The 26,900-nt window shown below is 48.5% G+C and overlaps 1 protein-coding gene across 7 annotated transcripts in view; it reads left to right on the top strand.

The window, feature by feature from the left end:
• LOC149331596 (poly(A) polymerase type 3-like) overlaps positions 1 to 19,541 on the top strand; it is a 33,167-nt gene extending 13,626 nt beyond the window's left edge. For 2 of the 7 annotated variants that reach the window (XM_089556764.1, XM_089556763.1), the window contains exons 11-16: positions 162 to 338; positions 1,849 to 2,181; positions 10,043 to 10,156; positions 12,824 to 12,940; positions 15,101 to 15,187; positions 15,965 to 19,541. In XM_089556764.1, the coding sequence (XP_089412890.1) occupies positions 162 to 338; positions 1,849 to 2,181; positions 10,043 to 10,156; positions 12,824 to 12,940; positions 15,101 to 15,187; positions 15,965 to 16,027 (891 nt within the window). In that variant the 3' untranslated portion in view covers positions 16,028 to 19,541. Of the gene's footprint in view, positions 1 to 161; positions 339 to 1,848; positions 2,182 to 5,611; positions 6,632 to 10,042; positions 10,157 to 12,823; positions 12,941 to 14,316; positions 14,367 to 15,100; positions 15,188 to 15,964 lie in introns of those variants that run through there. The other 5 variants (XR_016285086.1, XR_016285087.1, XM_089556765.1 and 2 more) reach the window with 5 other exon arrangements.
• Positions 19,542 to 26,900: the final 7,359 nt, after the last annotated feature.

The following is a 26,900-nucleotide window of genomic DNA, read 5'->3' as shown; positions in this document are numbered from 1 at the left end:
TGGCGGAAGTGATTGTCGGGTGTGCGGGAGACTCCACTGACTGTGTGTGTGTGCATGCATCACCAGCCGTCTCGGGAGCTTTGGGGGTGGTGGTGGCTGGCCGAAACTTGTGTGGTCTTTGGACATGGCGCCTCCCATCATGCGCTGCCGCTTCTTCGCAGAATGCGACCCCAAACTCCACGCCCCAGCACAGCCCTGGTGCGACGGCTGGAAAGAAGGCGCTGTCCTCGAGCAGGTCTGACTCGGCGCTCCTTGGCCTGGTTGGCGATGGGTTGAGTGGCGCCACCACGGAGGCCTTGCTCACTAGCGATGACTCCTGCTCGGGCCCGGCTGTAATGGTGAGCGTCCTCTGTGCCATGTGAAGCTATTGCTCCGTTCGGGCTTGTTGCGAAAAAAGCCTGGTTTCATGTATAGTACTTTCATTACTTGAAGGGTAGAAGGGATGTTTTTAACCACCTTCTGTGCCTGGCTATATAGGGTAGCCTTTTTTTTTTGCTGTGCTTTAAAAAAATAATCCCAAGGATAAGCACTAATTTTAGCACTGCTCAATGGAATGCGAGGTTCCAGCCACCAAAATACAGCTAAACTCGCCCAGGCAAAATCGGTGTGTGTGCATGAAATTGCAAGAAAATAAAAATTGCCGTCGACGAGGCCGGCTTGTCCTTGACCATTTTTTTACTAGAAACGTGCAGACTATCCCAGCTCATCTGTGACACTGAAAGGGTTAAGCTTGCAACTTTTTTTTACCTGCGCTGTGGCTCAGTGGTTACGGCGCTCAGCTGCTGACCCCATAGAGTTTCTTACTTTTACCTAGAGGGAAAGCTGGCAGCCCGTCTATGGGAGTTTGCATGGCGACCCCTCGAGACCACTTCAGCCACCATGGGCGCTCAAAGCATCATGGGGCGGTGAGCTACTTGTTGCGGAACTGCAACTTTTGGCCAAAAAATAATGCAAAAATAAACGCTATTCGATAATCAAGAATGTCCTAACATTCAATATCCTGTATGTAAATTGCAACAAACGAGCAGAAAAGCATTTAAGTGCAAAGTTTGCCCAAAATAAGAGACGACTCGCTCTCCTATTGGCGAAGTAGTCAACACTATAAAAACTAATATTTCGTAATTAACAGACACACTTTTAAAAGTAAATATGTTTTAAAAAAAAAATGTTGCTTAAACACTAGAAGAGGTTTTTTAATGGCATTTCGGAAAGGTGAAACCTTTTATTGGCGTCGTGTGTCGTCGCGTTTTCACTACTATGGCTTTTGCACACTGCGTTCGCGGGAAAGTCGTCTGCGCACACACGGACAGCGTTTTTGGAATGAAACATCTTGGTAATGACACTTCGTGTTCCTGAAAAACTACGACTGTGCAGCAACAAGTAGCTCACCGCCCCATGATGCTTTGGGCGTCCATGGTGGCTGAAGTGCAGCGCCGCCAGCTTTCCCTCTAGGTAATAGTAAGAAACTCTATGGCTGACCCGGAAGACGCGGGTTCGATGCAGGCCTCGGCAGCCCAATTTCGATGAAGACGAAATTCTAGAGGCCCGCGTACTGTGCGATGTCAGTGCACTTCATTGAAACCCAGGTGGTCGAAATTATTCCGGAGCAATTTACTGCGGCGTCCCTCATAGCCTGAGTTGCTTTGGGACGTTAAACGCCCATAAACCAAACCTAACGAAAAAAACCAGCGGAAGGACAACTATGTACCAACTGGCCCAGCTCTCTACCCTTTTGAATCGTGCACTTGAAACTGGCTGCTGTGGTTGACTTGGTCAGTGGGGCTCTGGTTTTCCCATGAGGTAAAGGGACGGCCGTCAAGTTTTCCTGGGGGGGAACCTTGCTTTCAGCTGCTCGTCTCTGACTCGCCGCAGACTGCCAGCAACGCCTCGGCTTCCCTGCACAAGCGCAAGCTGGACCCGGAGTCCGGCATGGACAACGCTGTGTCCGGGGGAGCCGCAGGGGGAGGAGGAGGGGGAGCCACGGGGGGCCCCTACCAGAATGCGGGCAGCTGCAGCGGGGGCTCGGGTGGCGAGGAGGCCAGTGAGGAGGAAGGGGGGACCAAGCGGTGCCGCTCGGACGAGGTCAACAGTGAGGCCTTCCTGGATGCCATAGGCCTCGGCAAGAACTCGGCCGCCGACCTGCCCTTCCTGGAGCACACCGGCAACGACAGCCAGCTGCAGGTGAGCGGGGGGGGGGGGGGTTCTTTTGCGGGGCCAGGACTGCATTCGGGGGTCGTGGTGTGGTAGCTAAAAGAAGTATCCTGCCCCCAGAGCCCTGTCGTGTCATTTTCAGTTTTTTTTTTTCTTCAAAGGGTGCACTGTGTATGTATCTTCAAAGCAGAAGCAGACGGAGACCCAGGGAAATGAGCCTAGATAGTCGTGTGAATACCGTATTTACTCGGATAATAGGCGTACTTTTTAAGGCGATAGCTTCGCTCTTCTAGGTAAAGCTGGGTGTCGCCGTGTGTGCAATATGACCTTCGGGAGAGCTGCCCACCGTGACAGGTGGCAGTTAAGGGGGGACACTGGTCTTTGAGACCAAAAAATGACCAAAAAATCGATTTTCAAAAAATGAGATTTGTGGAATCTGCAGCTATTATTTTCCAACCGTACCAATTTTTTCCCTTAACAAACCAGCATTTTGACCATAATATTAAATTCAGATCATCGTGTGGGCTGAATTTATGCTGGAGCAGAATATTTAATGGCATGAAAATTTTGGACATCTGGCTGTCTTAGTATGTCGATATCTCAACATCTAGGACAGATAGAGATGTCATATTGTTTGCTAAGGGAAGCTGAAGGCACAGTGTGTGCAATAATCGAAGCAGATTTGTTCAATCACACTTCAAAAATTTATAATTTCGCAAAGTTTATCGATGCATTACATTCACACCTTGAACGTTGATATTCCAAGTGCTTTAAAATTACTAATGAGGGTAAAATGGAAAAATGGTTTTGATTATGGCACTCTTTAATCACCATACTATGTAGCCATGGATTACAAATTATTTTTTTATTAAGCAGTTTTTTTGCACCGAGGTACTAATGAATGGCTAATTAAAATTATCTTGGGAACCGACTAATTTATGTGAAAGGTAATTTCATTGCTGAAATCAGTATAAAAAACTGAGCAAGGTGGTAGAGTTTCATTAGGATTGGACTAAAAGTAGGGAAAATAGGTCTAAGACCAGTGTCCCCCCTTAATGATAGGTCGCTAGGGAAGAGCAACCTGGGTCGCACTAGACCCACCGGTGGCAGCACCTGCCATCGCCGGGCAGTGGCACTGTGCCAGGGGTGGTACAAGGACTCCCAGGGGTCTACGAATGTAGAGTCACTGGTTCTGCATATATGGGAATTAACCCACTACGCTATCGTGTCATACGCTTAAGGCAGAGAGAGCTTAAGGGGGGACACTGGTCTTGAAAAGAAAATTTTATTAATTTAGTCCTAGTTATGAAATTTTCAGGGCACATGTATTTTTGTGCGCTGATTCTAGATATGTCATTTCATTTCATGTAAAACAATTCCTTGAGCACTTATGCACTTTTTATGCAAGTATTTTGCGGAGAGTTTTCAAGAAAATTTGCTGCAGGAAACTTGCTGAAATGTATGCCATTGGGTTCTCTTGACACCAAGGAATACAATAAGGGTAAAATTATCATCCTGGCTCTCATAGAACTGAGTAATAGGGTACTGAAGCTGCCACTTCACACACAGCAATACACATTTTCCTTCTCATTTCTGAAGCGACAACTTCAAAACTCTATAACTTAAGTTCTATGATAGGCAGGAAGACAATTTCACCCTTATTGCATTCCTTGGTGTCAAGAGAACCCAATGGCATACATTTCAGCGAGTTTCCCGCAGCAAATTTTCTTCAAAACTCTCCGCAAAATACTTGCATAAAAATTGCATAAGTGCTCAAGGAATTGCTTTACATGAAATTAAATGACATATTCGGAATCAGCACACAAAAATACATATGCCCTGAAGATTTTGTCACTGTGACTTCATTAATAGAAATTTTTTTTTCAAGACCAGTGTCCCCCCTTAAGAGCCTAAGTGTTAATACAGTGTTGATCGCAGTGCCAAGTTCAGGGTGCGCCTATTATGCGCGGAAATGGTGCCTGGAATTTTTCACGCCCAAACGGGGGGTTGCGCGTATTATGTGAGTGAATGCGGTATAGCTCCAGCAGCAGGGAAATGAGCTTGCATTTTCAGGTTTCTCTACTTTTGCTCACGCCACTGCATTGCGGTGTGCACCTTTATAGCCTTGGGACTACAGTTAAAGTAATGATAAAAGTGAAGACTTGGTTTCAGCTGGGGCATGCAGTGTAGGCCTGACTACTCTGTAGTGCAAGCATTTGATGCAAAGCTTTCTTTAATTGCCTTAGTGCCTGGCATTTTATCGATGTCTAGCCATGACTGGAAGCGAGCTTGTTCTTTTTCTTTCTAGTACTTCAGCTTTCCTTTTTTTTTTATTGTGCCTGTTAAAGGGCAACTGAAGCGGTTTTAGAATTCCATGAGTTTATGGTTGCCGAATGTCCAAAATGAGCAGGTAAAGCCTGCGAAATTGTTTTGCTCTAGCGTATGAAATGGTGGCGTAATAGCCGATTAAAGTCGTCGTCGGCGTTCAGGCTTCTCTGAAGTGCACAGCGACGGGCATAGGCCCCGATAATGACGTCACGTATGACGGCACTACGTTTCCAGCGAAGAAAGGGTTATTTCATGGAAGAAAACCGACGCCATGGAAGGTGAAGCTCACAATGCGTTGTTTGGCGCCATCTGACGACGCACAGCAGCATGCAGGTGTAAGCAGCGGACATCTGAAGTTTCGGCGATAATGACGTCACTGCCGAGTTTCCTCGCACTCCTTCAGCGTAGTGAGGAGAAGCCTGAACATCGTCGCTGTTTTAATTGACGATTATGTCACCATTTTAAATCCTAGTGCAAAAATACTTTGCATGGTTTGTCTAGAAGCCTGATAGATTCGAATTCTTGAATAACCTCGAATTCTCAAAAAACTGCTTCAGCTTCCCTTTAAAGTGTGGAGTAGATCCCGGGTGCAATCATTAGCTTGTGTGCCAGTGGCTAGCTGTGGCCAATTGAGTCCCACACGTTTACCAGTTTCAGTAAAGACCTCGCATGCGATGAGCACGACTCCCCAGAAAATGCTCCGCATGTAACTCTTTTGCCCCTGGCTCTGGCAACACAAGTGCTGTTTTGGCAACCAGTGGCAGGCTGGCAAAGGTAACACGATGGAGGCAGGTACCGGAGGAGCTTCCCCCGGCTTTGTGCGCCCCCACCTCGTCGTGTCCGACACGGAAGAGTGGGTACTCCCCTCGAAGGCGGCGTCGTGACGGCGGCAGTGATGCTTGGACATGGACCGATTGGCGAACATTGGCATTGGGCACTTGGGCCTCGGGAGAGTCAGTCCTGCCGACCAAAGGGCACTCGGAAGAGAGACGTCTGCGGTGTACGCCTGCTTCCCCCTGCATCATGCTACCTTTGCCACCCTGCCACCGGTGACGGCGAGATGTCGTCACGGCCTCGTCACAACCTCATCACAGCCTCGTCACAGCGGGTGCCTTGCCTTGTTTCCTTGTAGGTGGTGGGCTGATTCTTTCTCTCCGGGCACTTGGTGCACGAAAAGTCCCTCTAAAACAAAAAGCATCGCTGCCGCCGCCACCGCCGCCCCTGCTTCTGCTGCTGCCGCCACCTTGCTTGCCTTGGTTCTTCGCGAGACCCTGCTTGCCGTCGCCTGGGAAGAGCTCCGTGCACGTCACCTTGCATGATGACAGCTGCTGCTGCTGCTTTTTTTTTTTCGCTGTGGTGTCTTCGGGGCAGCTTACTTACTGCCTGTGTTGCATGACTCTTTTGACTGGCTGCAGTTCATATTCCACCGAGTTGGATCTCCCTCTTGTTTGGACACTTGGCACACTCATTATTAGCCTCGTTGGAAAAACTGGATGCACTGTAGATTGCTGCGCTGCTGCTCGCTTTGCATGTGCACAAATTCTCTCTGACTCCCTTCAAAGCAGGGTGCTCCTTCTTTGGCAGTCCTTTCTTTTTCTTTTTTTTTTCTTTCAATCGGCAGTGGCGGGGCTTTTTCGAACGATTCTCAAAACGAGAGAAATTGTACTGGTAGTAAGCTGTGATTTGCGAATTCCGTGAGGAAAGAAAGCATCCAGGACTGTGGACCACCGCAGCAGGGCTGGTGCAGGTCGTAGGAAAGGGAAGAGCAAAAATCAATTCATTTTCTTTTTTTTTTTCTTTCGGAGCAGTTATGCCTTGACATTCTTTTGCTTTCTACATTTCTTTTTCGGTTGTGCTCTGAGTTTTGATTCATGAAGCAAAATTAATTGTTAAGATTTTTTTTTTTCCTGCACCTATCAGGCCTGGGCCCTTCTTTTTTTTGTGCTGTGCCTTGTACGCTGTGTGCAGTGGTGTGTGCTAAGTTGTGGGACTGTGCAGAGGCGCTGCCCGGTTAGAAAGATCCCCAAGCCAGTTCATTGTTATTCATGTGAACATTATGTGAGGAGTCCAAAATTGCATACATTTGTTGTGTGTTATGGTGTGCGCCAAAGTATAGTTATTGGTTTTCAATAAAGGCATTTGTTCATTTGGTCGTGTGGGAGAGTGTGTTTGTCCTCTGTGGCTTCAGGTTTTGCAGTCGTAATGCGACCACATAAGGGGGGAAGAGGGGTCTTTCCCTCCGAACTGAAATGACTACAAAAACGCTGCTTTTGGTGTCTCTAACTAGAGCCAGCTGAGTTTTAAAGAAGTGCACAAGACTTTTACTGTTGAAATGCAGCGTAGTAGGCGGGTATGAAAGCCGCAGACAATGTTAATGGTGATGACGCGGCACATATATATCAAGCAAATATATTCCTGAGGAAGTGCGAATTGACAACCTTAGGGGAGCGTTTTTGTACACCCACTGTTTGTCAGCCCCCCCCTCCCCTTGTGTGCTCCTAACTAGTCGGCGAGACAGACTCCATCAGCTTCAGTAACAAATGACCGCCTATTCTTTTGCTTTACATTTTAAAGCGTTCAGAATCAAAACTTCCGTTGTATGTAATGCGATATAAACTTTTTTTTTTTTCGTTGTAATATCAGCTTTCATAACCAGCATTTCTCCTCTGTTGTTCAGCTAAAATGTTGTTTCATGCATGCTGCTTCGCCATGGCTGAATATTGAACTTGAGCATAATGGGGCCGGGAACACTGCTAAACTGTCTTAATACCATAATCACTGACAAAGCTAGTCTTGCTCGGCAACTGTGTAGGTGTAGACACAAGTAGGAATTGCTCACTGTCAGCTGAGCATTGATGCGTTTCACAGCCTTTTCACTTGAGTAAGAGTACTAATGTGTGTGCAAACACGTCGTGGTAGGAGAGCTCGTACAAGGAAGCATTACTTGCAGCAACAGGCTGTCCTTGCAGTGCGGCTATAAGCGCCATCCTTATTTACCCGAGTGTAACCTGAGGGTCAACTTTGCGGGTGTAACATGGTGGGGAAAAGAGCTCAATTGTAATGCGAGAGTAGGCTTTGTGAGTGTAAAACGAGAAAAGAAGCATTTAATTGTAACCTGAGTGCTGTGCGATGTCAGTGCACGTTAAAGAACCCCAGGTGGTCGAAATTTCCGGAGCACTCCACTACGGCGTCTCTCATAGCCTTAGTCGCTTTGGGACTTTAAACCCCATAAACCAAACCTGAGGGTGGTCTTACGGGTAAACAACAGGTGGTAGTCAGTTGTAGAATGAGGATAGACTTTGCAGATGCTTAAGGGGAACAGCACACATTTTTAATGTCTCCACTGATGAGGGCAAACTTTGCAGATGCTAAAGGGGAATAGCAGACATTTGTAATGCAAGGGTCGCCTTTGTGGGTACAAAACAGGGAAAGGGGCAGACAGTAGCAACCTGCAATTTGTCTTTGTAGGGTTGCCTTTGTGGGTACAAAACAGGGAAAGGAGCACACAGTAGCACCATGCAATTTGTCTTTGTAGATAGGGAATGGGGAAAACCATACGTTTTCAGAGGGTTGACTGTGGGTGCAAAATGGTGGTGCAAAGTCATTGGGGTCGACTTTGTTGATAAGGAATGGGAAAGAGCACACGTTTTTAATGTGACGGTCAACTTCGGGTACAAAGCGAGGTGAAATTCACAATTGTAACATGCGGGTCGGCTTTGCAAATATGAAATGGGGAAAAGCACACATTTGTAATGTGAGGGTCTCCTTTGTGATGCATACGAAATGGGGAAAGGGGCACACAGCTGTAACATGCGGTTTGACTTTGTAGGTACGAAATGGGAACAAGCGCATATTTTTAATGCGAGGGCCAACTTTTGGTACGAAGCAGGGGGGAAAAGCACATTTGTAACATGCTGGTCGACTTTGCAAATATGAAATGGGGAAGAGCGCACATTTGTGAAGTGAGGGTGTACTGTGGGTGCGAAACTGGAAGAAAAGCACAGTTGTAATGTCGGGGTCAATTTTGCAGATGCACTGAGCATAGAGAACGGGTCTAGTTGGTTCTGGGTATAATTATGAGACATTTCAGAGCACAAAAGCACATGAAAGAAGAGAGTAGACACCACGGACTCTGGCATCCGTGGTGTCTACTCTCTTAGTCCGTGTGTTTTTGTGTGCTGGAATGATCTCGTAATAATTTTCAGATGCAAAAGGTGGAGGGGAAGCACAGAATTGTAATGTGAGGCTCGGCTTTGCCAGCACAAGCTGAGAAAAAGGCCCCAATTGCAACGAGGGGGTTGGTATTGCAGAGGCAAGATGAAGGAGATAACACACACAATGGTTACACTGGGACTGAGTTCAGGCACAAAAGGGGGAGGGGGAGTGAGCACTGTAATGTGAGGGTCAACTTTGAACGTGAAACAGGAAAAAGTACAGAATGGAATGAGGCCACAGTTACGGAAAGTTGGGCAGAAGTTTGCAAAGAAAAATACTATTTAAATAACGACGCGTCGACCAGTAAGGAGTATTCACTAATGTCACAGAGGTTGCCATTCTGTTGTCTGCGGAAGGCCGCTGGCATGTCTAATGGGATTATCGCTTCCTGAAGCTACGCACTGGGCAACAAAATGGCGCCCTTGATGTCTCATGCATACCCTTTATATGAGAGGAAATACGGGTTAGTGTGCCTTTGTTGTGTAACATTGTGCAATTTCATGATTTTCGTTTTTACTCAAGCCCACTGACGGGATTTCTACGAGGTCCAGTTTTCAACGATGACATGCTTCGGAATGGGACCGATCCATGCTATTAGTGATGGAGAAGAAACTGAGCAGGATGCTTTTGTGCTGATTTGCTTGCACCTTAAACTCTATCTTCAGATCATTTGCTGAGGTTTTGGTTTCTTGGTTTTGGTTTTGGCACAGTCAGTATATCGATGGTGGTAGTAGTAGATCGTTCCAGATTGTTCCAGAACTTTTAAAATTATTGTTTCCTGACTCGCATATAAACCATATAACAAATACATTTGATTCATGTTCAAGAGAAAGAGAGAAAACTTCAATCAGATTTGAGGACCTCAATCAGATTTTAACCTGCCAGGACCCCTTGGGACCTGGCGGCTGCTTGGGTTTGATTGATGACTTCTTTTTGCTTGTCTGGGTCCGAGCTGAGCATTAGAGCCTCCAAAGTTTCTGCATTTCTGATCGTCCCTGAATTGTTTTCCGAGTGTGTGCATGTCCATATCATGTTTGCCTGTCCCTTGCAAAGTTTTGTGTTCAAAAGTTTTAAGTATTCAGACACCCTAGTGCGTGGTTGAGTGTAAGGCTCCTGTCAAGGTGCGCCGAACTGCCACCTAGATCGCAGTCTTGTTTTCGTGAAGGCAGTTCGTGGTTCCGGAAGCAATGCTGTAAAGTTTGTCACGTTTCTCTCGTTTTTGGCGCGGTTAAGCGAGACTGGAGCGTTGTTCTTCCGACGGGCAGTGGGTGTAAGCAGGTGGGGAACCCTTAGTGCCGAGGTCAGTTCCCTGTGATCAGTGTAGCGGATGTGCTTGTTATTTTTTCAGATGGACGGTTCGTCATCACCTCTGAATAGTAGTGGCGGTGGACTAAAGCGGCAGTGCGATGACTCTGAAACAGATGGCGAGATGTTCAAGCGGTCAAAGCCAGACAGCACTGAGGTATGTGGAGAGAGAATTCCTTGTCCCCTGGTGTGGGCTGCAATCCCAGGCCAGGCGCGGCCCCCCCCCCCCCCCCTCCCCCCCCACTGCACTAGATGTCTCTTAGTGCATGTCACTGCAGCACATACGTGCCCTGCAGGGTGGCATTCTTCTGCCGGTGCGGCTCCGTCGTTGCTGTGAGGCCTCCCATTCCTTCCACATTTAGAGTTCCCGAGCCTGGCGGGGGAGGATCAGTGGGGCACTCAATGAGGGTGTGTGCTAGGGTAGCGGGTTGAAGGCACCCGGTTGAATGCGGGAAAGTAGGTAGGGTGCGGGGAGTGTTTGCTTCATGGATGGGTGGGGTGAGGGGGAAGAGCTGGTATTTGGCCCTATAGGCCTGCGTCAGCTCGCTGAAGGTATGCATGCACTCTCTCGAGCTGTCCTGCCCCGAGTCCGCCGCCACCCGGTTGATTAGTCCTCAAGTGTGGACATTGGCGGCCTTGTTACCAGGGTTTCGAGGGTGCACAGGCAGCCAGGTCAGCTCCACCTTGTGGGGTCAGCTGAAGGGGATTGTAAGACGCAGTAGTCACTTTCATTCATCCTGCCTCTAGCAAAATTTAGCAATGTGGCTTTTGGAGTCGGAAAGGCTGTCATCATCATCATCAGCCTGACTACACCCACTGCAGGGCAAAGGCCTCTCCCGTGTCTCTCCAATTAACCCTGTCCTTTGCCAGTTGCGTCCACTGTATCCCCGCAAACTTCTTAATCTCATCCGCCCACCTAAATTTCTGCCACCCTCTGTTACGCTTGCCTTCTCTTGGAGTCCACTCTGGACCAGCGGTTATGTTGCCTTCGCATCACATGCCCTGCCCAAGCCCACTCCTTCCTCTTGATTTCAACTAGGATGTCATTAACCCGCTTTTGTTCCCTGTACTGGGCTTCCTTGTGTGCAGTGGCAGCGGCTAGCAGCCTCCTCTGTTGATTCTGGAGTTTCCAGAAAAAGGTGGGAGGAGAGGAGGGATGAGTGGGCGGCAGCTGTGCCCCGCACAAGCCCCCCCCCTTGCGTCAACCCATACAGCGTCCTGCTTGGGCCCGTATTATTTGTGGAGGGTGCGCGGTGCTCTGCATGTGGCGTGGTAGTTGGGGTGTGTGTTGCATGTGAGGGCTTTGATTAGGTGGGTGAAGTGTGTGTGTGTACGTGTAGAGAGGGGGGAGAAGCTGGGTGAGGGTGGTTGCCAGGTATTCAGGCATGGAGGTTGTCTAGTATCTCTCTGCTGTAGGTACTGAGCTTGTCTGCGGGCTTCAACGAGTTCATGCGTGGCATTGCGGAGTTCTAGCGTTAGAAGTTTTGAGGTTTGTGTGTGAGGGGGGGAGATGGAGAGCAATTTTGTATGCTCTCTTAAAGAAGACTTTTAAGGTTGTTGTTTCTCTGCAGTCTAGTTTGAGAAAAGGATGGTATACCAAAAGCCGCTCGGCAAGAAGGCGTGGTTGAGGCAGCATATGTCGTGTTCTTTCAGCCCATAGTGTTTGGTGGAGACACTCCGGATGAGATGTGCCAATGCGGCGGTTGTGGTTTTATGCTTTTGATGGTGAGACTGTTGTGTCCAGTGTTTTGAAAGTGCAGCCCAGGTATTCGTATGGTGTTCACTGCGGTATGGGTTGTCCCTCCAGTGTTGATGGGTGTTGTAGGGAAGATGTTAGGAGTTCGGATTTGGTTGCGGAGCTAGTGAGGCGTATAGTGCGAGCTTCTGTTTCTCTGTGTGTGTCTGTGTGAGCTTCTACGTGTCTTCTATTTGCACATCGTTTTCTGCGGTGGTCCACAGGGTGATGTCATCGGCTTATAGAGTTCGTCGGAGGTGCGGAACGCAGTTGAGAGAAGCAGCTAGGGAGATGAAGCCAGCGTTGAATACGAATGGCAATAGTACAGAGCCTTGTGGGGCACCTGCTTCTTGAAGGGTGTAAGGAAAGGGGGCTGTGTGAACTTCCACGGTGTGGTTGATGAGGAAGGCACGGATGTAAGAATACATTTTGTGTCCGTTGCTAAGTGGGGAAAGTGCAATCATTATGGCGGTGTTGTGGATGTTGTCAAAGGCCTTGGAGACACCTAAGGCGAGTATGTGGACTCGCTTGCACTCGTAAAGAAGTGAAATAAGATATCGGAGAGGCGCTTTTGCTGTTCGGGCTTCTCTGAAAAATTTTTGCTTTCTTTGTCGCTGCGTTAGTCATATTATGTATTGGAACATAGGCTTGAGTAACTCATTTGCCTGTATATTTCATGCTGAAGTGACTTGGGTATCGCCATCCTAAAGAAGAGATGCATCCAAAATGGCTGAAGGAAATGCTTGCTTAGAATGGGCTGGTCATGTGGTCATTTAGAAGTGCCATAGGCCAGCAAGATTTCAAAAGGGCAGTGGTGTTTTAGACCACCTGTGTCCTTGTTTTGCTTTTTTTTTTCCCTTGACTGCTGTGGTCTACGCTGTGCTTTTGAGCAGAATGGAGTTATTGGTAAGTACTTTCCGCTGCAAGTCGCACACCTACCTCAAGTGGCATCTGCTTGAGGCAGCATTGAAAAAAAACGCACCCACCTGAGGGGATGTAGCGTAAAGGGTAGGCAGCTCCGCGCACCCGTTACTGCTTGCTGTGCTCCTGCGAAGGTTGGTCGCAAGCCCCGCCCACGCTTTTGCGCAGGCAATGGAGGAAGAGGACGACACGGTGTCATCGTCATCGCAGCGCAACCACGTGACGGTGCCCGAACGTGAGCCTGCCACGAGTCAAAGTGAGGGGTCGGCGGCAAGTGGGCCCGAGGTACTGTTGCGGCCAGGCAGAGTCCCCCGTCGGCGGGGAGCCAATCCGTTCTCTCTTTTTTCTCTGTCTGCTTGGGAGAAGTGTTCATTTGGGGCATGTTGGGTTGTGTGCTGAGAATTGGAATAGGGCCATCAATGGGATCTCAGTAAGGCTGCAGACTTGCTGGTCTGCAGTCTTTGCCAACTCTCAGTGAGGGGCGGCCCTTATGTTTGCAGCCATGTTCATAAAATGTTCAATAAACGCGGCTCCGAACTTCCATCACATCAAGTCGTTTTCAAGAGCCCATGTGAGCACGTCGAGGAAATGGCTGCTTGAGGTTCATTGTGGTTTCATCGCAAGATGTTTTGGTAGGCGTGGGCATTCTTGTGGCTTAATATTTCATCAGGAACACCTGAGGGATAACTTGCAAGGGCGTTTTCATGTTTTTTTGTTATTGTGTGATGCTAGGCTTAGGCTTGTGGAAACCTTGAATGCACCGCCTTGTTCTCGGTTCGTTTCGGCACTGTGTCTGGTACTGTCTTGATGCGATTCATTTTGCTGCGCAACATCTTACTTGAAAAACCAAGCATATGAACGAAAAAAAAAACTTCGGTTATTGTTGTTATTCAGATGAGTGGAACAGTTTTGAATTTCATGGTTTGGGATAACAGCTTTATAAACTGATTGAAGAAGGCAAAGGGGAGTTATTGCACTTGCTTGATGCTCTCGGAATTAACACTGGTATTTTTATAAACGAAACCGTTTAGCCGATGTCTCCTTTGAGCTGCTGTATATAAATCTTTTAACTTGAAATCTAATTAAAAAAGACAAGCTTGGAAGAGCCTAGAACAAGGCTCTAAATGATGATGAGGAGGATAGATGTGTTTATAGAAAGTGGGAATTGATGCAAATTTGTATGTACAAGAGTTTAAATGGTAGCTTACGGTGTTCTTTCAGGCCAGTGGTGCGGAAGTGTATTAGTCGCGGGTGATTGTAAACTGGATGAGTTGGTGGGATCAAGAAATTTGGGGGGCTAAGTTGGTCCAGGATTGTACGAGCCTTGACAAGTGGATTAGCAGGAAGAGGCCTTTTGAGTGTGTGTTTATTGATGGAGCAGGACTTGGGATTTGCCTCTTGAGTGTATGTTTTTTGGTGGAGCAGGGCTTGGGATTGCACCTTGGAACAAGACGTGCTGTGTACTGACCTTTTTCTTTTCAGCGGAATGATGTAGTTGGCTGTTTGTAGTGCAGCGGCCACATTTGGCCTTTTAATAGCTGCAGGGGAGTTACTTTGAACGGGGCCACTTTTGTTGCGCTCTTGTCGTGCTAAGCTTGTATGGGTAGTAGGAATCTTTGGACAGGCATGGAACAGACTGTTGTTATCATTTGGTGGTGCAGCCATGTTGGATTGTCGCTGGCCGCTCCATTAGGTGACCTGCATTCAAGGCGTAAGTTTTCTTACCAATACAAGTGCATCTTCTGATCTTTTTTTTTTTTCTCTCTCTCTCGCTCTCTGTCTTGTGATTCCAGTCAGTGGGTTCAATTTCTTGCTGATCCGCTTTTCTGTGTCTTTGAAGCGTTGTTTTGTAGTTGTCCTCATAGCCGATGAGTATTGAATATCTGGGGCTAGGGAGTGGAGGTAGCTTAACATCTCGGTGTACCGCAGTGGATGTGCTACTGTCGCAGCTGCCGAACGCTAGTCAGGCGGGGCATGTTCATATGCAGATAAATTCTGTCACTTAGCAGAAGTGACAACAGTTTTCTAAGCTAACAACAGGGCTAACGGTATGCTAACAGCAAAGCAGGGAATTTATTTTTTGCTTGTACTTTCTGCCAACACTTGGGCAAGACGAGCCGCAGAGGCCCACAGCCTGAAGCTGGTGCTCTCTGTGGCTGTAGCAATCGTAGTCGGGGAAAGTATGTGGGCAGTTTCGTAGTGAAACTGGTCTGCCCCAAGGAGTTTTTCCAGCAGTTTGTTTCGGAGTTGTGCAGCACAGGTATGCAGAAAAGCGGGTTTACGGCTCGTAGTGGAGGGTATCGGAAAGGCGCAACTCTCGGTGATCTCAAAGTGTGCGACTCGGAAGGGGGAGGTTTGCCGGGGTCGCTCCATTGCGTACCGGAGGCATTGTCTGTGCGGAAGTTGTGCCAACTGGCTTCTCTGCTTTTTTCATTTCTTGTGCAGTCTCTGATTGCCTTGCAGCACGATGATCTGAGGCCGTCCTCCCCAGTCACGTCGACTGCCGTCGAAGAGAAGGCGCGCCTCTCAGACGTGAGTGTCTCATGGTTGTCGCTGCGGACTTCTTTCCAAATATCCGCAAATGGGAATGGCATGAGCCATAGCAATTCGTCAAGCTCATAGCGATCGAGCCCACTTATTGTGGTATGTCGGGTAAGGCGAGCAGATTTTAGTTGCTCATTGGATTCAGGACCATGTTTACGGAAAGAGACTCGAGCATATAAAGCTTGAGAGTCTCTGAATGTTGCTTTCTGGGCTGAGCTCGCAGGGGCATCAGTGAGAAAAGAAAGCTCAGTGTTGAAAACAAAAACAACCGAAAAAAGTGCATTCTTTGCGTGCAGTGCTGTGGTATTTGCAGTTATTTGCTCAGCTATTCCAGCACAATTAGCAGGTGCAGTTATGCTGCAAAGTGCATGCAGGCACAGCTGCTTGTTTTAAAAGCATTAGCTTTTACTCATCACGTTTCGAGATTTCGTGGGGTCTGCTACCACCCTGAGATCACAGCGCCATCTGTGGCAGCAACTAGGAAACAGCACATCTCAATTCTAGAAAACCAAACAGCTAATGCTCGTTACGTCGTCTTCGAGACAGTGCCGGCCTTTTTTTGGATGCCCTTTCTAGACCTCTGCAAGGCAACTTGTGGGTTGGCTGTTCGAAATGGCCAATCATTCACTGACATATCGAGAGTTTATTGGCACCACATGTAAAACGTGATGTGTGCTGCTTGAGCGGAGTGGTGCGCAAACGTCCTTGCTGCTTGGCGTGTGTGCGTGTTTGCTTTGAAGGTGTGTTCTCACCTCTCTCGCGCAGGGCATCGACAGCACCTCAAGGTCACCGCTGCATACCACGGCGCTAGAGACCTCGGTGGTGTGAACGCCTTTTTGTCCTCCCCCCCACTGCCGCAGGTAACAAAAGAGGAAACGGAGAATGGAAAAAAAAAAATGCTCACTGACGCAAGAACGCAGAGGAAAATGTGAGCAGCAGGAGAGGATACGGGAAGTTTTCGTCACTGCTTGGCTTTGCTTGCCCGCACCTACCTTCCCCCCCTTTCCCCTACTCCTTTTGCCCTCTCTCCCTCTACAACCATATTTTCGGCATGCATCACCGCAGTGCCGGTTTCCTTTTGCCTTCTTTTCACCTCATTGGTTGTTGTTTTTCAACTTGGCTCTTTGCACCCTTCTCACAGTCTTCCATCTCTTCCTGCACATTTCGCATTGTTGCGTTGTTGTCCCCCCCCTCCCCCTCTTCCTTTACACCCGCACCCTTTGCTTACCGTTTGGAAGCCAAGCAGTCATTGAGGAAGATTGCTTTCACTCCCCGACCCCCCCTCACCGTTTCTGCTCTCGTTGCGAGAAGTCATCGCCACCGACACCGCCGACGAGACTCGTGATGGCAGCTGCACTGCGTGTGAGTGACACTGATGCTGGACACAAGCACGACCAGTCTCTGTTCTCTCACTGGGTGGGGAAGGGTTGCTGTCACTTGGTTTTGGTTTGGGGCTGTGGCGTTGCCATCGGATCCGATGGACCCACAGGGCGAGTGTGTTGTTTTTTGTCGGGCAGGGCCAGCTAATCCATGTTGTGCTCGCCTGTGTGACAGGTGTTCTCGAAGACAGTTTTTACTTTTTTTTTCTCAACTCTGGCCAGTGTGTCAAGTGTGCAACGCCAAGGCATGGCGGTGTTTGACTGCGAGCAGATCAATTTAAAGAGACTTTGCTAGGTTGTTTCATCGTGCAATGAGTTTCAAAGTTAGATCATTACAGCAGTGATGAGAGCTGGGCCAAGGGCCAGCTGTTTATTTTTTTTTTTCGAGGTTTTGTGGTTGGGGCCCAAATCTCGAGGACTGTTAGTGTCAGATCCCAGTCTGCAGCATATGGCTGATGGTTGAAACCCACAGCCAAGTTGAATCCAGCCCGGTCGAAAATGACCGCTGACATCTGCCACTGCATCACATTGTGGCAACTACAGAGCATCGCAGCAGGTAAACAACAACAGCAACAAAAAAAATAAGCCTGGGTTCGCAAGTCGAGGCCTCGGTTGCCGATGTCATGCAGTGCGAACTTTCACTGTGCTTTTTTTCTCTCTCTCTCTCTCTTTTTTCTTCTCTTTTTCCTCATGTGACATCCTGTCTCTCCTGACAAAGACACTGCTTTTTTTTTTCCCCTGTTATTTTATTTTGCTCAAACGAGTGAGCATGTTGATTAAACCTCATACTTCCATTTTCCTCTTTCTTCCTGTCTCATTGCTGGCTTTGGGAGTGCACTTAAAGTGTTTCTCCGAGTTTAAGCATTGGAAAAAAAAATTCATGGAACAGGGCTGTGAGCTGGGCCACCTTTGTTGGTGGGCAGTTCAGCTTGAAGCTCGACTGCCACGGTGGATGCAGGGCTGTGGGTCTTGTGCATAATCTTATGGTCATATTGGGAAAGAGGTGCCTAGAGGCAGTTTCAAGTGCATGTCCTGAATGCCCTGCATACTATCAACAGCAAGCACTTAAGAACCCTGCATTCATTGTGGCACTCGGTGCCGTCGGACCAAAATTAAGATGTCCTTTACCTGGAAGGTCTGAAGCTGTTCACTGTTAAATGGGCAGTAGGGTTCTCTTGTGACGGAGACCCCCAGTGGTCACGACCTACAAGCTTTGCCTTGCGTTACTTTCGTCTGTTGTCTTGGAAGGAAGCCCTGCACTACGTTGCCTTTTTTTTTTTCTTTGTTGTTTCTGTTTGCATTTTGTACAGGAGCTCTGTGTGTTCATTCGTGTGTGCGTGTGTTTTTGGGAGAGCGCGCAAATTGCATTGAGTGTTTGCTGTCACAGTACATATTTTTTTAAGCTGGAGCGCTCGAAATTTTACCATTGCCTGAATGTTCAGTGAGCCCTTCTTTTTCTCGTTTCTCTCTCATATTCCTCAGCTGACGCTGTCATTACATTTTTCTTTTTCCTCACTCTCTCAGCAGTGTTACTGTTAATCGTGCACTGCGCCCATGTTTGTCCGCGGATGTGTTGTCACCAGTTGGGCAGGATGCCCTCTTTCTCACAGCTCCTCTTGTCACCCAAGCCTCCTCCACCCCCCCCCCCCCCCCCCCCCCCCTCTAAAAGAAATTTTCCATGCCATTCATCGCCATCAGTGTTGTGTATTACATTAGAGAAAAAAATGCGTGTGTAAGTGGTTGTCACTTTTTTTTTTTTTAAAGCGTTGTGGTCAAACCTGCAAACTGCAATACGAAAAAAAGGTGCACAGTATGGTTGTATTACGCTGCATTACGGAGTACTGAGTGGGCAGCTTCAGCTTGTGCACATTGCATCTTATTTTCTGTTCCCTTTCCCTCTTTATCTTTTTTTTTAGCTTAGGCCGGGAGCCTCATTTCCATTTCTGAAAGAAGAAATGCTGTTGTGTAATCAAATTACGCAAGGCCCGACTGCTGTGTCTCCTCGATGTTTTTTAGCCTTTGCTGAGCCATTTTCCTTTCTCGCCGTCATTTTTTCTAACGTCATTATAGCATTACAGCTTGTACAAATTGTGCTTTTCTCAGGCATTTGGAAAAACCTTTTTTGATAGTGAGTGCTTGATTACTGGTCTTTTTATCAACACTTATAGTAAGGCATCTGCATCTACTGCCAGGAGTGCCTAAGCCAACAAGTCGTTGCCGTATTAGTGACCTGGCCTAAGAGGTTGTTGCTTTTTTTTTTTTCTAATGGTTCTAGTTATGATCAAGGTTACTGGAGCTTTTGCATCACTGGATCAAGCTTGCATCAGAGAGGTGAAGTGCACGTTGGAAGTGATATGCCAATTTTTGTTTATGCCTTTCCGCAGTAAATTCACGCTGCTTGTGTTCCAAGTATTCCAGCATCAGGACCTCAGTGTTCTCTAGTGCTAGTATCAGTTCCTCCTCTCTTCTTGCAAGCTGTTGTGCGAAGGAAGAAGCACTTCTCCAGAGTCTAGTTCTCCTGTGTGATAATTTCCTTTTTTTATTTTACGTGTTACTTCGGTGTTGCAGATGCGAGTCATGTGCCTGGAGGGATTAGTTTTCTTTGCAGTACAGTTATCTCCTACAAATCCACCAGCTTTTCTTATTGGCAGACTTGCTTAAACATTTGAGAGGCCTTTCTTTTTTTTTCTTCCAGACGTAGTGGCATTGTCTGATGAGAGATACTTAGGTGGCATTGTTGGTTGCAGAGTACATGTTGGGTGGTTGGAAGTCCACAGCGTCGCCATTAATGGGGGTTGCAGGTGTGCATATATGGTTTTATTCTTGGCCTAAGGATATGGGCACTTTGATCTCTGTGTTGTGATGATTGAATTCTGCAGGTTTTCAGTTGGCACGCATGGGAGGTTCCCCGGACTGCTGTAAATACTGAAGGTCAAATAAAGTGCGCAGTTTTTTCTTTGAAATCTGCTGTTGCTTCAATTTGTGCGTGTGCGCGCGCACGCACGCACTTGTAAGCGCACCACTCGTTTATGTTTCAGCATTTAATGGCTCACGCCACATGGAAAGCAATGATGGCTTCGCTGGTGGTAACATCAGTACCGGACCCAGTAGTAAAGTTTGCTCTACGTTTTATAGCGACCATGAACCGATATTTACGTATGGTTAAGAAAAGCGCACGAACGATTGTAAATTAGTTGCATTAGATCACGACCAGTTATTTTGGGGTCCTTTTATGGCGCCGCAGAAATTAAAGGATCAAGATAACGCCTATAACTGCGCACCGTATTAATGCTAGGGAAACGCCGAGTCGGCACCGCATGCAGACATTGCACGTTTCTTGACTTGGTCAGAAAGCCTCGGCGGCGGACTCGTTGCATAAGTGGCATTGTACAAAACCATTTTTAGGCATATTGTGCAGTCTAACGCGATTTGAAGGTGAACACTTCAGGGGTGCAACTCCGGGTCTGAGCTGAACAACGTAGTCGCCAATGCTCCGGGGGTTTGTGCGCGGGGCGCTCGGAAAATGTGATCGAGATTTGAGAGTGGCTTTAGGTGTCCTGCATTTACCGCATTCCGATCTGAATACGTCCGGAACGAATTTGGATTTTTTTTTTTATTACTGTGCGCGTTGACTCCAACTCTGCGCGTGGATCATTTTTGCGGTGCCTCAAAACGAAAGCAAGTTTCCCGCGGCGCGAGAGACCCGTTTGCATCTGTTTCTTCCTCCATGGCATCTGTACAACATGGCACACCTCCATTATAGACCAGAATTTTGAGCTTCTCCCGGGCGCGGCCATTTTGCACCGACTGGCGCGCCGCGGTGCGGGCATTTCTTTGGGGACTGCGGGGCTGCGGCAGTTCCGCGGCCGCGCCTGCATATAGCCGCGCTTCGGGCGCTAAAAAAACATTGTCGAGCATACTTCCGCTGCGTGGCTGTGTTGCAGGAAGTATTTACGTTATCAGAGCGACAACATTGACACGTTTTAATGACATTTAGTTTGGCATTCAGGCTAACTGTGCCGGCGCTTAGAACGCGCTCGTGCTTATATCGAAATCCGTCTTCATGCACCACCGCAAAGAAACTATTTGTTCAATATCAAGCATTAGGTTTGCGGCTAGCATGCAGTTCCAATTCCCATGCACTCTTATTCCTTCCTGCCGGCCGGCCATAAAGCACCCCCCTTCCACAAACAGGGCTTTCTTGTCGCCGCGCCAGTTTATCAACAAATTACCGATGTGAGCTCAACTGAGTCGAAGCGCAAACAGAAAACAAATATTGTCATCGTTTATGCAACCTGGTGCATAAAAACGTACTTTCGCTTAATTTATCAAAAGCTTGAATAGATATGAGCAGCTAATCCAGCTTTCACTAATTTTGAGGTCCGAAGTCGCGCTATTTTATTCAGGAGCTCTCGCCGCGTGTGAGAGCGTGCGTAGCCGTTTGGCTAAGTGTGGAAAATGTAAGGAAATTGCGCATATTTTCCTATGAATAAGGTAGATACCGCACCGCTGCGGTGGCTCAGTGGTTACGGCTCTCGGCTCTGGCCCAAAAGACGCGGGTTCGATCCCAGCCGCAGCGGCCGAATTTCGATGGAGGCGAAATTCTAGAGGCCCGTGTACTGTGCGATGTCAGTGCACGTTAAAAAACCCCAGGTGGTCGAAATTTCCGGAGCCCTTCACTACGGCGTCCTTCATAGCCTGAGTCACTTTGGGACGTAAAACCTTAATAAACCAAACCAAACTAAGGTAGATACCAACAGCAGAAAGATACTATAGATAAACCTTTACCGCCCAGAGACCTCTGACATGCGTGCGGAAAAAGCAGCTGAAATCGGTAGCGGTCGTGATTACAATCCTGTGCATGAAATGTGTTTAATGGGAACAAGAGCAAGCTCAGCGCAAGGGTGCCGAACACGTACTGGTGATCGAAAACACGCGCTCCGTCGGGACAACCCTCAGCCTGCAGCTCGCTTATCCAGTTACTACTCCACTGAGTGAAATCAATAGATCGACATTCTGATGCCTAAAATTATCAGAAATGATATCGCACGCAAAAGGCGACAACAAACGACACGACAGCGCAGAAATCTGCTTAAAAATGCCGGTTTCCAGTCCGTACACTACCTGGTCGACCACCCTCGGATGTCAGGTTAACGAGTAACTGCGCGCAAGATAACCGCAGTACTGTCTGAAGAAGGAAAATGTGAGTAGTGACGCACAGCCCACACCCTCATACTTTAGCTGATGGAGCACAACAACGTTGGCAGAAGCGAACACGTAAACATGCGTTCTGCGCGCGGCGCCGGCGCGACCCGCAGTCCCTCGGGCCGCGCGCGCCGACAGATGGCGACTGGTGTCGAGAGTAGGAGCGCGCCAGCAGCCTGCGTGCGAGGGTAAAAAAATCTGTATACCTCCATGGAGGAAGAAAAAAACTCCATGCACACCTCTGTTACAGTCCTGTCTCTGTCGCCCACGGCCCCCTTCTAACATTCCTCCATGCCTTATAGCCACTATGCCCCCATCATGTCTTTTTCGGCCGCCAGAGGCAGCACCTTGTGCCTCATTGGAACCAGTCGGAAACGAAACAAGTTATTCCCGATGTTTTTGGACAGGGGCAGCTTCCTCTTTATATCAAAATAAATTGTACACGTTAGTAACCGTTCATTTAGCTGCTCTAGTGGATACGTAAGGACGATTGGATTGGATTGGAAAACGTTTATTGTCAGCACTGAGCCCTAGTGGGCATTATACTAGGTGGCTTCGAGCCCATGGCTCTTGGCGACCTTGTGAGCCCACTCAGTGGCCCGGACTTGCGTCAACGGGTCTGAGCTGGCCAGTATAGCCTCCCACCGCTCTAGAGAAGGGACTGGTAGTAGGTCCGCCGGTGGCGGCGCCTTTTTGCAGCTCCATAAAATGTGGTCATATCCGGCTATCTCGCCGCATTGTTTGCAAGTAGCGTTGTATTGTGTTGGATACATGTGTGCTAGTCTCGACGGGCTAAAGAAGGCTCGCGTCTGGAGCCGACGCCACGTTACCTCCTGGCTTTTGTCGAGCTTTTTGTCTGGTGGCGGATAGATCCTCCTTTCCAGTTTAAACTGATTGGTGTATTCGTGAAATGATATGAATGCATCTCTCGTGAAATTTGGGGACTCGACCCGGCTCACTGCTCGGCTGACATAACCTCGAGCTATACTGTGAGCCAACTCGTTTCCCCTGTTCCCCGAGTGTGCCGGCACCCATATTAGTTCCACCTCTCTTTGGTCCCAGTCTTTATGTCTTAATATTCGTTCTGCCTCCTGGGAGATCATACCCCGCGCAAAATTGTTGATAGCCACCTTGGAGTCGCTAATTATGGTGACTGCTTTGGTGCTGGCCATTGCCATGGCGATAGCCGCCTCCTCCGCTGTCCCTGAGTTTTTTGTTTTGACCGAACCGGCCGATAATGTTTCACCCGAGTCGTTCACGGCCACGACCACAAAGGAGTCGCCTCCTTCGTATTCCGCCGCGTCTACATAGGTTGTGTGTTCCGAGCCTTCGAGCTTGGCTTCAAGGGCCTTAGCTCTAGCTCTCCTCCTGCCTTCGTGAAAAGCAGGGTGCATGTTTTTTGGAAGTGGTTTAATAGTGAGTAATTTTCTAACTTTGGTCTGTAATTTTGCCTGCGCGTTTCTTTCCGGAATTTTATCATGTAATCCTAGGTTGCTCAGGATCTTTCTCCCCGGGGGTGAGGTCGCAAGCCTCCTTAATTGCGCAAATATATGTGCCTCGCATAGTTCCGTGGTGGTGTTGTAGATCCCCAGTTTAAGAAGTCTTTCCGTAGGAGTGCAGTGGGGCAGCCCCAATGCTGCTTTATATGCCTGCCTTATGATCCCATCTATTTTGTTCTGTTCAGCCAGCCCTAGCTTGAGGTAGGGAACGGCGTAAACTATTCTGCTTATCACGAAAGCCTGAACCATTCGGCAGAGATCTTTCTCTTTGACTCCCCGTCTTTTGTTAGCTATTCGCCTTATGAGCCTGGTTGTCATGTTAATTGCGGACTTAAGCCTGTTTATTGTCTCTGTGTTCTTTCTATTGTCCTGTATTATAAGTCCTAGGACCCTGATTTTGTCAACTCTGGCTACCGGAATCTCATTTACCAGTACGTGAATGTCTCCTGCGTTGGTATCGCGTTTGCTAGCCCCCCGGATCACCAGAAGTTCGGATTTGCTTGGCGAGCATTTTAGTCCTGCCCATTCCGCGTATTCCTGGACAATATCAATCGCGTGTTGGAGATTTTGTTCTATTTCCCCATCGTTTCCTGTATGCGTCCATATCGTTATGTCATCCGCATATAGCGTATGGTTTATACCTTCGACAGTCTTCAATAGCGGCGGTAGGTTCTTCAACGCCAGGTTGAATAAGAAAGGAGAGAGCACTGAGCCCTGCGGAGTTCCCTTATCTCCCAGCTTAATTGTTTCTGACTGGATGTCTCCTAGATTTATTTCTGCGGTTCTGCCGGTTAGAAAGTCCCTTACGTAATCGTAGGTCCGCTTTCCAGGGGCAATCTCCGCCAGATTAGTTAGTATGACCTCGTGTTTGACGTTATCGAAGGCTTTATGTAGGTCTAGGCCCAGTATAGTTTTGGCGCCCCCTTTGTTGGGCGGGTCTATGATGTCTGCTTTGAGCTGGAGCATGACGTCCTGCGTGGACAACTTGCTCCTGAAGCCTAGCATCGTTTCAGGAAATACCTCCCTTTCCTCTGCGTATTCCTGGAGTCTGTTTAATATGACATGTTCCATCAGCTTCCCCAGGCAGGACGTTAGCGATATCGGCCTGAGGTTGCCCACTTCAAGTTTCTTCCCGGGTTTTGGAATGAAGATTACTTTGGCATGTTTCCATTGTGAAGGTAGACTACCTCGTTTCCATATCTCATTTAGGTAATCTGTGACTGCCGTGACCGAGACTAGATCTAGGTTCCTTAGCATTTTGTTGGTTACCCCATCTGCCCCCGCTGCCGACGTGGTTCTTAGTTGACTCATTGCTCTCCATACCTCCGCTATCGAGATGTCCTCATCTAGTTGTGTGTTCTCTGCTCCTTGGTAAGCTGGAGATGAACCCCCTTTGTCTGTGTTAAGGTACCTGCTCTTCAGTTCCTCTATTAGGTCCGCGGCTGTTCCCTGGTATTTGTGAATTAATCGTTTAAGCTGCCCTTGTGCCGCCGACTTTGTTTGTCCTGGGTCTAGTAAGTGGCGAAGAAGATGCCACGTGTTCTTGCACCCTAGCTTTCCATTCATTTCATCGCAAATTTGTCCCCAGTGTTGACGCTGAAGCTCGTTTGTGTAGTCTTCTATCTGTTTTTCGAGTGTCGATATTCTCTTCTTTAGCCTTCTGTTGTGTTTCTGTTTTTTCCACCTCTTCAAGAGGCTCTCGTGGGCTTCCCACATGTGGGCCAGCCTCGAGTCTGTGATGTCATGTTCGGTGGTTGGGGTCTGTCTAGTGTGACTGTTTACGTCTCTTTTGAGTGTCTCAACCCATTGATTTAGATCCGATATCTCCCTCGGAGCGGTTCTGTCCCGGACTTTTCGGAGGGTGTCCCAGTCTGTCAGCTTCGTTTCGTGCAGCTTCCCCTTCATCGGCCTGGTTTGTGTTTCAATCTCTATGATGTAGTGATCGCTACCCAAGGTGTGTCCTGTGTTTGACCATCGTTCACCCTCGAGGTCTTTGCCTAGCGTCAAGTCTGGGGACGTGTCTACGCTGACGCTATTGCCTATCCTCGTGGGGTCTTGCGGGTTGTTTAGTAGCGTGAGCCTTAAGTTTTGGATTTCTGTCCATAGTTTGTTTCCCTTAGGGGAGGCCGTTCGATATCCCCATGCCGGATGCGGGGCGTTGAAGTCCCCCGTGATTACTAATCCCTTCTTATAAGATAGTCTAATGGCTTTACGTAATAGGTCCGCCAGCCCTGTGCCCCGGTTTTTCGGTGAGTTGTATATATTCAGAATAAAAAGACTGTTGTCCCCCTTTCTGTTTGGGATTATTTCTAACATCACGTAGTCCTCGCTTGTGTTTTCGAGTGCGTGTTGTGTTGCCGTTAGATTTCTATGCACTAGCGTGGCCGTGAACGACTTGGGTTTATGCTCTTTTTGCAGTTCTAGCGGGGTGTACGCGGCGTAGCCATTTAATTTGACCATGCCGCTTGCCTCCTGCAGCGTGATTACGTCCGGTGTGGTTATGTTTTTTTGAATGTATGCCTGCAGGTTCCATCTTTTGGACTGGAAGCCTCTGCAGTTCCACTGCCAGATTCTAATTTGTTGGCGAGGGGCCATGATGTCCTATAGAGGCTGCTGCTGCGGTTGCAGCGAGGGGAGGGTGTTGCCGGCAACAGGGGGAAGCCTGGCTTCTATGTTTGCTAGTTGTTCCAGAATTTGCTGGAAGCAACCCATGGTTCGTTCCCTGAACGTGACGAATTCCGCCGTCAGATTGTCAGCACGTTCGGCTATTTTGTCTACCCTAGCGGTAAGGGCATCAATTCTAGCGTCTTGAGCGTCAACCCGCTTCAATAGTGTGTTCATGTCCGGCCTAACCTTGATGTGGGTTTTAGCCGATGCGTCCTCGTTAGGACTTTCTGCCGCCTTTTTGGGAGTACTGTCGTCTGTGTTTCCCTCTCTGGGTAGAGGTCTTTTCAAGGGGACTCTGGTGTCTGTATCCATTGCGTTTTGAATGTCGCCCCCTTCATATGTGTCACGCGGGGGCGCCTGACTCGCGTTTTGTGATTGTTGCAAAGGAGGTTTTTCGACCACCTTCGGCTGTTTTGTGTTAGCGTGAATGAGTTTCCTCAGCTCCGCCATTTCCTTCTTTATGGTGTCTAGCTCTCTGTCTCTCTTAGCGAGCTGCTCTACCAGTTCCTTCTCCCGAGCGGTTTCCCAAGAAGAGGCCTTATCTGGCCAGCTCACCTTTTTGCCCGCGTCTCTGTCCTTGCTTGAGCCTCTTCCTCTGCTCGAGCTGCTCTCTCTGTCAGGACCCGAGCTGGCGCCTCCGGTCCCCGGTAATGGTGGGAAGGAGCTCGATCTGCTTCTCCCCCGGTGGCCTTGGCGGGTGCCGCTGTGGTCCCTGGTCTTCGGTCTTGGTTGGTGTCCGGAGTCAAGTTGCCCCAGGTCGTTCTTGGCTTTATAAGGTGCTTTCTTTGCCAGCCGATACTTGCAATTCCGGCTGCCGGTGTTGTGTGGCCCCCCGCATACGATGCATTCGGGCTTGCATGTCGGCAGTTCTCCCTCCGGTGGGTCTGGATGGTCTTCGCCGCATCTGCGGCAACGCTTTACCCATGGCTTATAGCACACATCCGTCCTGTG

This window comes from Amblyomma mixtum, chromosome 8 (assembly GCF_055824585.1).
Source record: "Amblyomma mixtum isolate Tamu chromosome 8, ASM5582458v1, whole genome shotgun sequence".
Taxonomy (NCBI): domain Eukaryota; kingdom Metazoa; phylum Arthropoda; class Arachnida; order Ixodida; family Ixodidae; genus Amblyomma; species Amblyomma mixtum.
This window is presented reverse-complemented; position numbering and strand designations above follow the sequence as displayed.